The sequence below is a fragment of the Cuculus canorus genome, chromosome 1 (assembly GCF_017976375.1).
Source record: "Cuculus canorus isolate bCucCan1 chromosome 1, bCucCan1.pri, whole genome shotgun sequence".
NCBI classification, from domain to species: Eukaryota; Metazoa; Chordata; class Aves; order Cuculiformes; family Cuculidae; genus Cuculus; species Cuculus canorus.
Genome location: NC_071401.1, coordinates 145,033,889 through 145,048,710, shown reverse-complemented (window position 1 = coordinate 145,048,710; position 14,822 = coordinate 145,033,889). Strand labels below are relative to the sequence as shown.

Sequence of the window (14,822 nt, the reverse complement as noted above, 5' to 3'; positions counted from 1 at the left end):
CTTTGTCCCAGCCATCCAATCAGTTTTCCACCCAGCACAGGGTACGCCTATCCAGGCCAGTGGCAGCCAGCTTCTCATGCAGATTACTGGGAGAAACAGTGTCAAAAGCTTTATGGAAGTCAAAGCAGACTACGCCCACAGTCTTTCCGCAGCCCAATAAGCGTGTCACCAGGTGCAGATGCGGTGCGTAGACACATGGTTTTGTGGTGGCTTAGCTGTGTTACGTTTACGTTTGAACTCAATGACAGGCCAACGGCATCTTGGCTTGTATCAGAAACGGTGTGACCAGCAGGTCCAGGGAGGTTATTCTCTCTCTGTACTCGGCACTGGTGAGACTGCACCTTGAGTACTGTGTTCAGTTCTGGGCCCCTCACCACAAGAAGGATGTTGAGGCTCTGGAGCGTGTCCAGAGAAGAGCAACGAAGCTGGTGAGGGGGCTGGAGAACAAGTCTTACGAGGAGCCGCTGAAAGAGCTGGGGTTGTTTAACCTGGAGAAGAGGAGGCTGAGGGGACATCTTATTGCTCTCTACAACTACCTGAAAGGAGGTTGTGGAGAGGAGGGAGGTGGCCTCTTCTCCCCAGTGACAGGGGACAGGACAAGGGAGAATGGCCTCAAGCTCCGCCAGGGGAGGTTCAGGCTGGACATCAGGAAAAAATTTTTCATAGAAAGGGTCATTGGGCACTGGAACAGGCTGCCCAGGGAGGTGGTTGAGTCACCTTCCCTGGAGGTGCTTAAGGGACGGGTGGACTAGGTGCTGAGGGGCATGGTTTAGGGAGTGTTAGGAATGGTTGGACTCGATGATCCAGTGGGTCCTTTCCAACCTAGTGGTTCTATGAGTCTATGATTCCATATTAAGCCCCTTTTGCAGCCTAAACGACCCTACGACCACCCGCCCCACCCCTCCAACGCTCGGATCCAGGCAGGGCCCCGCCCCCCCGGCGGCGCGCGCCCCGTCCCCAGAGGCCCCGCCCTTTCCCGTCATCCCCCGGGCAAGATGGCGGCGCCCACTCTGGGCCGGCGCTGCGGGCGGGCGGCGGGGCTGTGGGGCGGCCCGGGACGGGCCTCGCTCCCGCTCTCGCTCCGGCGGCGAGCCCACGAGCAAGCGCGGCGGGCCCGGGGCGCCGGGAAAGGTCTGCTGGCTGAGCAGTGCGAGCGCGGGCTCTTCCAGGAGGTGTTCCCGGCTCTGAGCGCGGAGGAGCAGCTGCCGAGCCTGCTGGAGCCGGGCCGCCCTCCCGTCACCGCTTACTGCGGCTTCGACCCCACGGCCGACTCGCTGCACGTGGGGCACCTGCTGCCCGTCATGGCCCTGCTCCACTTCCAGCGCGCCGGGCACAACGTGATCGCCGTGGTCGGGGGCGCCACGGCGCAGCTGGGGGACCCGAGCGGGCGGGAGCGCGCGCGGGAGCCGGTGCCGGCGGAGCGGGTGCGCGCGCGGGCGCGGGGGCTGCGCGCGGGGCTCGTGCGCCTCTTCGAGAACCACCGGGAGCTGCTGTGGGCGCAGGCCGGGCGGCGGCTGGGGCGGGCGGAGCTGCTGGATAACGCCGGGTGGCTCGGGGAGCAGCGGCTGCTCGAGTTCCTCGGCGGGGCTGGCGGGCGGCTCCGCATGGGGACGCTGCTGAGCCGGCAGAGCTGCCAAGCGCGGCTGCGGAGCCCCGAGGGGATGAGCCTGGCAGAGTTCCTCTACCCGGCCCTGCAGGCCTACGACTTCCTCCACCTCCACCGGCACCACGGCTGCCGCATCCAGCTCGGGGGCGCCGACCAGATGGGCAATATCATGTCCGGCTACGAGCTCGTCACCAAGTACGGCTGGGACGGAGATGGATGTGGTGGGGTTCCCTCCCGCGGGCGGGGCGTGCTCTGAACCCCAGGGGTTGGCCCTGCAGGTGGCGATGCCACTGGATGTTAAAAAATTAGATTAAGTTGGATTAAATTAGATTGGACATTCGAAAAATTTCTTCACTGAAAGAGCGGTGAAGCTCCGGAACAGGCTGCCCAGGGAAGTGGTGGAATCCCCATCCCTGGAGGTGTTGAAAAAATGGCACTTCATGCTATGGTGTAGTAGGCACAGTGTTGTTGGGATGACGGTTGGACTGGATGGCCTTGGACGTCTCTTTGGGGCATACAGGAAAGCTGGAGAGGGGCTATTCATAAAGGTTTGTGATAGGACAAGGGAGAACAGGTGTAAACTGGAGAGGGGCAGATTTAGATTGCACATAAGGAAGAATTTCTTCACCGTGAGGGTAGTGAGGCACTGCCACAGTTTGTCCAGGGGCGTTGTGGCTGCCCCATCCCTGGAGGTGTTCCAGGCCAGGTTGGATGGGGCCTTGGGCAGCCTGATCTAGTGGGATGTCCCTGCCCATGGCAGGGGGGTTGGAACTAGATGAGGAACTTTAAGGTTCCTTCCAACCCAAACTATTCTATGATTCCAACCTTAATGATTCTACAGGGTCAGGGCAGTAGGTGCCCCAACTCTGTGCAACTTCATGTTGGTGGTTCCTAAAGTGCTGGGAGCAGTAGTCACCCCTCAGAGAGTTGGCATTAGGCAAAACTGTGGGATTCAAGAAGAATTAATTGTCCTGACCATGAGCCTGGCGCATACCTACCGTTGGGCCATGGCTTTAAGTCTTTTCCATGGAATGTTCATGAATTTTTAAAAGAAAGGGTGTGTTCTTGTTACAGTGAATGTGTTTGCCCAGGAATCAAATTTAGATATCTTGAAACGTGGGACAAAATTGAGACAAGTCTTTTGCTGGCAAACACATTCTTGTGTAATCACACAAAAGTAGAAGCAGTTGTGTACTGGGAAAGGTGGCTGCTTCTGTGCTCTCAGAAATAACATTAACCCTGATGATGATGATCTTTTGCTTTTCCACCAGATTTAGTGAGATTACACTAGAGTGTATTCAATAAAATCAGTGACTACTTGGCAAGGTCCTACTTGAGTATGTGCTTGGCTATTACAAGGCAGTAGAGAATAAGCACGGAAGAAAAGCCTTGTGAGTGTCCCAGCTACACAAGCAGCTCCTATTAGTGCTCAAAGCAGAAGACAAATGTACAGGACACTTGAATTTGCTAGTGCTCTTGCTCATAAAACTAGTTATTTTAAGTTAGATAAACTTCTTTGTGGCACACAAAAGAACTTGGAAGTCCAAGGGGTTGTTTTTTGTGAAGCCCTCCTCATAAAATGGTGTTCTGACATCTTTTGCCCCTCACTCTGCTGCCTTACTATGCTTTACATCAAGGATAGAATCTTGGAGAATGCTTATATTGTAGTCAGCTTTACCAATATGTGATTTTTTTAATTTTTTTTTTTCTTTTTTTAACGTGCAGTGACTTTTTTTCTCAGGATGACGGGAACAGATGTGTTTGGAATTACTGTACCTCTTATTACCAGCACTACAGGAGATAAACTGGGGAAAACTGCTGGCAATGCAGTTTGGCTAAACAGAGATAAGACTTCTCCTTTTGAGCTATATCAGTTTTTTGTCAGACAACAAGACAGTGTAGTTGAAAAGTAAGTAGTTTTTCTTCATCTTGCTTCTTTGTGATGGTTCGTAAAACCAGATTCTAACTGTTCTCTGTAACTGTTCTGTGTGGATATGTGCAACACAAGCTCCTTGTAGAAGTGAGTGTCAGTTATAACTGTATGATCATTAAATAAACAGGCATGACTGATTCTGAAGTATACAGGATAGGGGAGTCTGTCTCCACATGCTGGCACATGCATCATAAAATTAGAATGTGGATGAACAAACAAAGTGTGTTGCCTTTTGTTCTGCCAGTGGGGTGACGTTATCTTACAAGATATGTTAGTTTCAGGACTGTAACATCACAGTATCAAATGAAGTCTCCTGCTGATTAATCAAGCAACTGCAGTTTAATCGCTACTAAGTGGTACAAGTTGTTTTAACTAGGGTGAGGTATCCAGAAACACCACATTCTGATCACAAGAAGCTACTTAACTGGCTATAAATGTAAAGTTCAGCTCCCGGAACTGCATCACATTAAAAACTGCCTATCCCTAAAGAAATTAATATAGTGCCTTGTTAAAAAAAAAGCCAAGAAGCTTATATTTATGATTGTATTAACTCTCTAAATCATTGGTCTCCAAACATTTTTGATCACGCACCTGTATCAGTAAAAAAGTTTCAAGCATTCACTCCCAATACATGTATGTTTATTTATTTATTGATTGTATAAATGTACTACTGAAGTTCTAAAATTTTTTTTCTGCACCCCAGTGGATCGTCTTGTTCACTTCTTGGGGTGCTGGCACTCCACTTTGGAGACCACTGGTCTAGACAAAGACACGCCTAGGAGACAGTTACACTGTTCAGCCGCTACTTAAAGCTGTAGCACCTACAAAGACAAAATTCTGAATAATCAGTTCTTAGAGCAGAGCAATTCCAATGAGGGAATTGGACTTGGACTCATTGTGCTGTCTCTGAATCCATGTCAACCACACATAACCTCCATGCTGGTGTACCAGTGACATGGCTGAAAATAAATAGCTAAGAGCTTTATTCAGGGCATTACCTTAATTTTAGTAAGCTGCTCTATGTTCTCTTTTAAATCCGCTTTTCTTTAAACTCCAATATCGCTGTCAAATCTGAGTCTTCGTAAATGTCATGATGCCAGTATAGACAAAACATTTTTTGTTGTTGTTGCTTGTAGATACCTGAAGCTCTTCACCTTCCTTCCTCTTGAGGAGATTGACCACGTCATGAAAATGCATGCTAAGGAACCTGAAAAATGGGGTCCTCAGAAACGACTTGCTGCAGAAGTAACCAAGCTTGTTCATGGTAGAGAGGGGCTAGAATCTGCTAAGAGGTGAAATTTGAATTGTCAAGCAGTTTTCTTTCAGATTTATTTGATGGTAGTTACCCAGAGCTTTTCATGGGCTATTTTCATGTAGTTAGGTGTTGCTCAGCTGTTAAGAGAAAAATGTAGTAGTTCTATAGACTTAAAAGTATATTAACAAAAAAAAAAGCGCAGTATAGTGAGTTACAATAAAAAAAAAAAACTTTGGGGGTACTTCAAGTACTTCTATTACTGTGTGGACCCTCATAAAAAGTTGGGGAGGGGAATCTAATCAGTTGAGTAGCAGTTTGTGTGAAGATGAGACTCGTACTGTATGAATGATCTTTGCTCTCACAGGTGCACTAAGGCCCTTTATTACAGCAGTGTGGAGGCATTGGAAGAAATGTCTGACCAAGAGTTACAGGAACTGTTTCGACAAGCTCCATCAGCTGAATTGATGCTTGAACCCGGAATGAACGTTCTTGACTTGTGTCGCAAAGCGAATGCCATTCCTGATGGACCTAGTGGGTATGTTACCACCTCTAATTTTTGGCACTGCCTCACTCACTTAAAGAGGTTGCATTGTTATGCTTTCAGAAGTTAAACAAAAGATCAGGAGAGGAAAATCAAGTAGCAACAGGCTAGCAATCTACATAGCAGCATTAAAGAATAGGAGAGCAGGTGGCTTCATTACATTTTGAAGTGAAAGTGTAGGATAATGCAGTCTCATATACCTTAGCTGTAAAATCTATATTGGATGAAGGGAACGCCTACAGCAACAGCAGAAGTTTCCTCATACCTCTTTTCAAGAATGGGAATGCTAGAGGCTAAGGTGACTATTGACCTGGACTAGAAAGTGCAAGAGGATTAAAATTTATTCAGTGATGTTTCCAAAGGAATCCTTAACTGAACTTTCAATACTTAGCAGCAATAGCTTCCACTTGCAATTACCAGTTATTTGTTTTGTTCATTTGTTTTTAAGGTACCAGAAAATTACAGATGGTGGAGTTTCAATAAATGGGATTCGAGTAACTAATCCTGAGACTGTTCTTATTCTTGGACAGCATATTCTTAAGAATGGAGTATCATTGCTTAGGGTTGGAAAGAAAAATTACTACATTATAAAATGGCTGCAGTTGTGACAACAGAACGTCTCCTTAAAACAGTGGATCATTTCGACTGTTGCTCAAAGATATACTTGAAGATGTTTATACACTGTGCGTTACTTCGCAGCTCACAGACTGTCCAATGCTATAGTTTTGTTCTCAAAGTACACCAACAGATTTGAAACAAAGGCAGCTACGTTATACCACTGAAGAGAGTTTTAGATGCACTGCCTTACTCAAAGCACCATTCATGAGACGATACACCCAAGATGAAAAGACTCATTTCAGAGACCAAAGATGGAGATGCTCTTCCTCTCCTTTAACAACCTTCTGTGTTGTAAGAGAACAGTGGCCAAGTACTCTACAGCATAATCCACAACAAGATGAGCAAAAGCATACTCAGACTCAGTGATGCTTGGAGAGGACACATGTTGCTGTCCAGTTTAACTTCATCCTAACAGAGAAACCTGTTAAGAGGGTATGAACAAACCAACCTATGAGCAACATTTATTTGTTTTTTCTGAGCAGGTTTGCTTTGAAGGAAGCTGCAGGTGATTCATAATAAATAAGTAGAATGATTAAGCCCTAATATGTAAGCTTCTTATTGTTTATGTTTTGGGGGCATGTTGCAAAATAGCCTTCCAGCCTCAATGTGGAAATAGAGAACAATTCACTTCTTGAAATAAAAGAAAGTACCAAGCCTTTCAAAACTTAAATCAGCCTGATGAATCCTTTTTATGCCTTCTATGTGCTCAATGTGACTTACGATATGGGTGACACTCTGCTTCTTCAGTTCCGTGAATTACTTGGACAGCACATATGTATCTAGAATCTTTGTTTATGGTATATCCTGGCATTATTTCTGTGGGGTCTACAGTCAGTTGCAAGATAGCATATTATACCAGAAGATCTGAATCATGTATGTGAAAGCATGTTTAATTTGAGCTGCCTAGGAGTTGTGGGTGAACAGCAGCACAAGGGTATCTGGACCAGGAAGGGTGAGGGAAGCTACTGTGCTTTTGCAATTAAGTCAGACCCTTCAGACAGAGCAACATGCAAAAGCTGCACCTCATCAATGAGCAGAAAATGATCCTACTGCTTACGGCATCGCCAGCATTTAGGATCATAGCTTCCTCATTTTCTTGTAAAGACAGCATGACAGCAAGATTGTACTTCAAGAGATCGTAGAATAGCAACATCTAGTATTGCTTTATTGCTCTGAAACACAACCACCACCAACCGTCTGTTTATTACTAGCTGCTACAGATGCTTACGTACCTGGAATCAAATAAGCATGGAGCATAACACCTTGCTAAATTTCTTCCATGGTGGAGTTTGGCTTAGGCAATACAGGTGCTACAAGACGTACAGCCAGGTCAGCTGAACAACCAAAATCCACATGTGGTTACCAGAATTATTTGTAGTACAAGCCCATATTTGAATTACTTAGAACTAGTTTTAATACAGTAATATAAGCTCAGTACTCTTTTGCTAAGGGCCCCTTCCTGCCTCAGTGTAAACACATCTGAAACCCTCAGTGTGATTTAGGAGGTAATTGATTGCTTTGGGCCTTGGCTGCAGTGTTGTTTTCAAACCTCGCTTAGGCCAAGAATAATAATTTTCTAGGCCATAAAAGTCGTAGACTATACAGTTTTGCAGTCACAAGGGGAGAGGCCTTAACATCAGGTGCCAGAATGTGGTATCTCCTCGCTCTCTTTTCTGAGTAAGTCACAGCATTTCATCTAATTTTAAACCACTTAGCCTGTGAGAAGAATGGGGAATTAGACATGTAAAAGGCTCTAAAGAATGCAGCTATTCTATAGTTGAGTGGGGAGGTTCTGTTGACTTTTTGGGGTGGTTTGGTTTTGGTTTTGGTTTTTTTGTTGGTTTTGATGTTGGTTTCATTTTCACTGTCAATCAAGATTTCAATTTTCAATAGCAATAAATCATAGCGCATTGCTGCTTATACATCACAGGTTCCTCAGATTATTAAACTAATATGGTAGGACTTTAAGTAGCTCAAAACAGGGAGTCAGTTATTAGTATTAATTTCAGTGTCTAAATCCCACGTGTCTGCCTTTATAATCTCTATTACATAAAGAAAAATAAGTAGTACTTGAGTCCTACCTTAAAAAAAAAAGGTCTGTGTGTGCTGTTAGCTTTCAGGACCAGTGGGTGTTGCTTGTTACTTTGCCTTAAGCTGCAGTAATGATCAGTGCTATCGTAGAGAAAGCAGATGGAGAAAAAATCACAACTTCGATGTGAAAAGGGTAGAAAAGAGGAAAGTAAAGCTCATCCACTTTAAATAGAGCTGCCTGGTTCCTTAAATGGCAGCAGCATTATAGAGATACAGAAACACGCACCTGGCAACAAAGTATACCAGCACACACCCATCTTGGCTTCCAGAAAAACACAACAGATTGGATTTGTCAGTTATTTTCCAATTGTAGGAAATAAACTCCTAGGAGCAGGGTAAGTTATGTTTCATGTCTGATCGCTCTCTCTCCTGCCTTTTTTTCCTTCATCTTCAAACTGCAGATACACACATATCCACAAATTTCAGCTTTTTTTTTTTCTTAAAGCATTAGTACCCGCTTTGATCAAGTATTAAAAGGATTTTATTTCTTTTTACAAATACAAAATAAAAAAGGGAATTCTTTGTGTACAGCTTTTTTTAATAAGACCCATAAACTCCAAGAAATTTAGTCCATGATTCCTTTCAATCAGCTCCTAGCAATCTAAACCCTTCCCTGACTCATGCCAAGGAAACAGCTGGATACAACCACTGTTTTTCTTGACCGCACATAGTTATCACAACTAAGCATTTGAACATTCAGGCCAAGAATCAAGGATGACCAAAAGAATCGAGTATTCTTTCTTAACCAGATCTCATTTCTTATGTACCCCAAAACAGGTATGTTCAGGTAATCCAAGACATAGCTTGTACAAATGTAAACCAGCAGTAACTAATTAAGGTATTTAACAAGTCTACACACATGTGGTTCAGAAGTGCAAGAAAAGTAATTATTTGGGCCAGATATTTAAAAAATACACCCCACAACAAACACATTTGTACAGCATCGGAGAAAAGCAAATACCAGTGGACTTAAAATTATAGCAGCAGCTAGCAATGAAGAAGGTAAAGGGTGGAAGGATGTGCAGCAAGTAACCTAAAAGGGAGCTGCTGAAGCATGCAAGCACCATCAGTGGTTTAGTCACTCGGTGTAAAACCACGTTGAGGTTATCTGCTGTTTTTTAAATTCAAAAAACTTTTAAAACCTCAAAGCACAGAGTTTAACTGGCAACAATTTAAAAACCAGATGCATCTGAGATCTCCAGTGCCTAAAGAGAACACCAGCTAGCAATTGTTCTCATAGCCAAACTATTTAACCGGGAGAGAGGGGGTGTAGGGGAATAGTCAGGATAATCAATTGAAGTTACCCAATGGGAGCAAAACAGATTGGCAAGTTGTTTCCCCTGCTGTATTCTATAAAGCAGGGACCTGAGTCTAAAAGATGCCAGATTGGATATTGCCAAGTCAATCCTCCATAAAGCATAAGCTAAAGGCAAGTTTTACTTAAGTTTTGTGTATGCTGAAGTAAATATTAGACACCCTCTTACCCATACATTCTACTATGTGAAATCTGAAGCTGTCTATTAAAAAACCCACATAATTTATTACAAACTCTGTCCACATTGGAATACATGTTTTATTTGCAGAACTACCACACACAGCCCAGCTATTAATGTCAAACATAAGACTAATCTAAACGTGAGTGCAGTGGTTATTCTCCCACTGTGACTGTGCATTTCACTCAATAGAAAGTTATTTTAAGTTGGCAGACTAGAAGACATGGGTAAGCCATCAGTCTAATTCTGGGAAATTTTCAGTTGCTGCCTTCATTAGGCTTTTTTTCCATAGTTTCCCCATATATACTTAAAATGCTACTGTTGCTGCCACCACTGAAATAAATTTAGTTCAATTCCAGACATCAGATTGTACAAAAATCATTAAGAGCCACTAACAGCCTGTCTACACTATTATTATGCAACTCTACAAGAACTAGTAATGTAGAATTGCATGAGGACAAGTGCAAACACACATAAGGCTGTACCAGTATAAGTAGTGACACTATTAAGTTGTAACAGCATGAAAGTCCTGGCACCTGAACTACAAGTCAGTTTAAAACTTTATTTCTGGGATAATTTTTGTGTATTATCTGTTTATTAAATAACAGGATTGTTACAGCATGGATTTTTAAAGATTTGCATTCAGGATTACAAATCAAGTTCATTTCTTGGCACTCAAACATTACCAAATTGAAAATTTTTGTGAAACAAAAAAGTCAATAACATTTCAAAAACCAAATGAACACTGTGAAAATTTCACGAAACTACAGAGCCATTTAACACTTGCAGGAATTTCTTAAATAAATGGAATCCGCTTGCTTTATGCAGCACTTAAAAACTTTTACAAGTCAGAATATTTCTTCATAAGAGACTGTAGACTGAACTGTGGGAGTTCAAGCTTACGTAGGAATTCACTTATGGACGGCTCTACCTAGTTGAAAACATCCTTCTTAGACATCAGAAGTACAAGGGAAAGAGGTGTTATGTGAATTCCAGACGACTGTAATGCTTTTGACAGAACTATTAAAGCTTTCATCACTGATCACCAAAATTGAGTTGAAAAGTCGATTGCACTTCAGTTTCACTATAGTCACATTTCTTAAATCTGAGAACTACCATCCCTGGATACAATGCAAGAAGTTAAAATTAATTCCTTTGTCTTCATTGCATGTAACGCACACATTATGACTTTTTAGGCTTCTTAAAACTAGAGAACATATGTCTATGTTCTGCAAAAATTATTTCAGATAATGCATAAAGTATCCAAAAGTTGTGTCTGTCAGACTCAGTTCCTGGTGCTTATGTTGGTGCCGAACTGAAGACTTCTATGAGGAAAAAAATCCATTTTTAAACTGACCTTCCTGTAAACTGAAGTCTTTACAGTTCTGAAATGTTCAATCCTTAGCAGCTCACAAAAGGAATTTCACTTCTATTAACTGATGACATTGGGAACGAACTGAATATGGTAATAAAAACCTCACTATATTGACCCAATATCGTAAAAACAAACCACAGATGTTAACAGCAGTGTCTTATTTTTCATGCAAATTCTGTTAAAATATCAGCAATGTCATAATAAACATTTTAACTTTATTAAAAAAAAGTGAATCTGCTTTTAAAAGGTACATGCAGGTGCACTGGCTGGAGTTTAAATACATTTCTATTAATAAAAATTAAAATGTTTACTTCTTAAAGGCCAGTGTGATCAATATTTATCTGTGTCACTTATAATCAGAAGAAAATAAATCATCAGCTTAATTTCCAACATAAAATTCTTTAATTTTAGGATTGTCCTCAAAAAAAAACCAGAAAAACCAAACAAAACAAAACAAGCTACTTACAGCACAGTAAAATTTCCTCAAAAGTAACTGTAATTTCTGGTATAAATATTCCAATGCCACAGACTTTCTCTCATACTGTCATCCATTCCAAAATCTGGAAGAAATTGTGGAGATCCCCTTCTCCCTGGCCAACTTCATCTTTTTTTAAAAGAAACACTTACTATCCCGTAACAGTTTTGAAATCCATTTTTATTTTTCAATTCTGCCAGAACAAATTTGCTATTGGATGGTCCAGGGCCTTGGTCCCAGCAGGGAGGAAGGGGAAGGTGTTCTTGTACCTTATTATAACCCCCAACATTTATACACAAGCTCCAGTGCATATGAGTAACTTTGCACTCACTTTGTAGTAGGCTATTCTTGTTCGCAAGCTCCAGGCTCATTCTTCCTACATGACACCCCATTAAATGAAGTTCAAAGCTTTGTCTGCAGTTTTAACATTTGGGGGAAAAAATAGGGACACACAGACATACGGTAATACGGTAGACGTCTCTACTGTGCTATAAAATTGATACCTCCATCTCTCACAGTGCATGCAATATATTCATGAAAGAAAATACTCGGTGCTCTCTTCTCTTCACAGTGTTTAAACTTCTACTGTAAAAGCAGCTTAAAACTATGCCACGAGACTACACCGTCCATCTTAACCACAGGCAACCTGTTTAGCAAATCAGGCACTGGAACTTTAATGTTTTTTCCCCCAAGTTCAAATGAGACCGTCACTGAGACAGTAAACTTGGGCTGCTTTAATTTGCACCAGAAAGCTGGTAAGGAAACATTTAGAGCCATTTATTATGTGGATTAAATATGACTTATGTTGCAAAATACAGCCTATTTTTCTGTTTGCAAATCAAACCAACTGTCTTTACATGAGCAGATTGACACAGTTGCAGTACACAGATAAGAGTTCATAAATAAAAATCCTACTCCGTATACCATGCCTAGCAATGTTCAAGTCAATGTAACCTCCAATGCATATAAATAGTGTGGCTGGTACAATCTTCACCAAAGATGTGTCTCACGAATCTCGGCAATGATCTGACTAGCTCGCTGCAGGGCCTGCACAAAGAAAGACAGAGAAGCCAAAGTTACTTCGTTCTTCTGAACAGATTTCTCAGAGGTAACAGCAGCAGTCTAGGAAGTATGATGTTAAAAAAAAACAAATTAAAGCTAATCATGTTCATTATGAAATGAGTAGTAACAACCTGCATCAAAATTGATTAACAACTCTGAAGTCTTCCATCTCCAAAAGATTATGCAAGTGGGAAATACTATGAAGCAAAAGGTTATGAGAGAACTTAACATAGGTGTCATCAAATCATTTCTCTAGAGAGATAAGGGGAGAAACTGCACCTATTTTATATCACTTGCAGCGTTCTGATGCATTCATTACAATCCAGCCTGCTAAACTCCACATATTTAAAAGCTCAGAATACCAGCACATACTAACATTATGTAAAGTATTACCCCAGTTTGGAGAAACCTGAGCTATGAGTTTGGCCCTATAAAGTTTACAGTTTAAAAGACTGTTAACAGATGGTTCCCTTCACAATATAATAGCAAAGATTAAACTTGTTGCAGGTGGTCTCAGACAAGTGATATTCTCAGGGTATCCAGTTACTAAAACACACACTGTCTGACCACACCGCATGTGAGAGAAGTGCCTCTTGCTACTTCTTCAGTGAGCTGACATGGCAGGGGGACACCCTTCTATGCAGCTCAGGGCTAAGCACTGCATTACTGATGCAGCTGATGCAGACATTGATATACCACATAACGGAACAATGAAGAAACAAAGAGTTCTGTAACACGGAGATGTCACAAACACACTGTAATACAGATGTGGACAGGGGTCATAAGTGAGCCCCCACGTTCTCAATGTTCAAATTACAGGGTACTGTCTAGTTACACCAGCCATTGGCCAGTAGGCTCTGTGTGAAGCATACACATCAATGGCATTCAAAACAGTATAAGCCTAATCTCTCCAAAAGAGAACTGCTGAACACTATAACATTAAATAAAAGCTAATTATTAAAAACAAATGCATAACTGAAATTACACGCTGAAATATAATGGAGCTTTTCCTTTACAATCAAAATACAGTTTGAGACACCTCTTTTGAAATATTCAGGCTACATAATTCTTTCGGGCCACAAACTGCTTTTAACTCTGCTAGCAGAGAGAAATAACACACTGCTATACTCAAAAGCACTAAAGAAAAAAGGAAGGCAAGTATTCAAAAAATCTCACATTTATATGGTTTCAATTAATAATTAACTATGAGATCCTGATCTTTTTAATACCTTTAGCATGTCAGCTGCCTCTTTTCTGCGCTGTGCCATATCCTCAGATTCTGTCAGAAGGTCATCCAACAACAAGGATTTGTACAGCTGGCCCACCAGCTCACTCTGAAGGGTGTCTTTCACATGGTTCACCAGAAAATGCATCACTGCCTTTGGCACACTGCAAGCACATAAAGACTGTTTCTTCAGAAAAAAAAAATATTCAAACCCAGGTCTGCTCTAGATTGAAGAACGCACATTGAGGAAGAAGCTGCACGCAACCCTGGCTCAAATTACCAGGGACCTACCACTACCATAAATAAAAATTGTTTCAAATGTGTTCCAAATAGGACAGCTGCATTGTAAAGCACATGAATACAAAAGTTTTTGCTCGTTTTGCAGCAATTGTAGCTGCAAAATTAATTTGACAGGGACCATGGAACTATAAAAAGCCAGACATAAGATCAACCAAAATCCAACAACATATCTGAGCTTTTAAAATCATACTCCCAGTCTGGCTGGGAATTTTTCCATGATATTCTGCTGCTTTATGGTTCTTTACTAGCCAGTTGTGGGAATGTGGGAAGACTTCTAAAAATCATGATGAGACTATATAAATCTGTAAGTACTTAAGTAATTAAATTCATATTCTCCTGTCAAGCCAGTTTTACCAAAAGAAAAGCTTAAGAACAAAGCCTAAAATATTTTGGAAGTCAACTGGCTAAAAGTGAAAGCAACCCAAGACTCGGGTTCAAAGCTGTGTAGGTACAGATACCATCTAAACAATATCAAGTAAAAGCCTCACCAAATATAAATAAAAATATAGATATACCAAATTTATAATGCTTGAGATGGCATTTTATTTTTTTGTTATGTATGCATATTTTTTGCAAGGAAGAGTAACACTTAAGCAGAGTGAAGTTTTACATCACTCTCCATTACAAAACAAAGTACAATTTTTAGCAAAAATTTAAAGGTATCTTCCAGAGTTGCATGCAGCAGAAACATCACTTTTATGATATGTCCATCCTTATACTTATGTTCTAGAAAACAGCTGCAGAAGTTCCTATTTGACCTTCTCGTCTGAAATAACAGGACAGCATAGCTAAATTCTTCCAGGGCTACACAGCACCTCGAGTTCATTCCAGATAGTTACTGCAAATCA

The 14,822-nt window shown here is 41.8% G+C and overlaps 2 protein-coding genes across 5 annotated transcripts in view; one reads left to right on the top strand and one right to left on the bottom strand.

The window, feature by feature from the left end:
- Nucleotides 1-971: 971 nt before the first annotated feature.
- Nucleotides 972-6,496, top strand: YARS2 (tyrosyl-tRNA synthetase 2). The gene is made up of 5 exons (XM_009557617.2): nucleotides 972-1,801; nucleotides 3,348-3,515; nucleotides 4,676-4,831; nucleotides 5,159-5,329; nucleotides 5,784-6,496. Exons 1-5 carry the CDS (start codon nucleotides 996-998, stop codon nucleotides 5,941-5,943), a joined length of 1,461 nt encoding a protein of 486 aa, XP_009555912.2. The 5' UTR covers nucleotides 972-995; the 3' UTR covers nucleotides 5,944-6,496.
- Nucleotides 6,497-8,541: 2,045 nt separating this feature from the next.
- DNM1L (dynamin 1 like) overlaps nucleotides 8,542-14,822 on the bottom strand; it is a 41,344-nt gene continuing 35,063 nt past the window's right edge. For all 4 annotated transcript variants that reach the window (XM_054063206.1, XM_054063218.1, XM_054063211.1 and 1 more), the window contains 2 exons: nucleotides 13,679-13,838; nucleotides 8,542-12,434 (listed from right to left, as the gene is read on the bottom strand). In XM_054063206.1, the coding sequence (XP_053919181.1) occupies nucleotides 12,378-12,434; nucleotides 13,679-13,838 (217 nt within the window). In that variant the 3' untranslated portion in view covers nucleotides 8,542-12,377. The remainder of the gene's footprint in view (nucleotides 12,435-13,678; nucleotides 13,839-14,822) is intronic.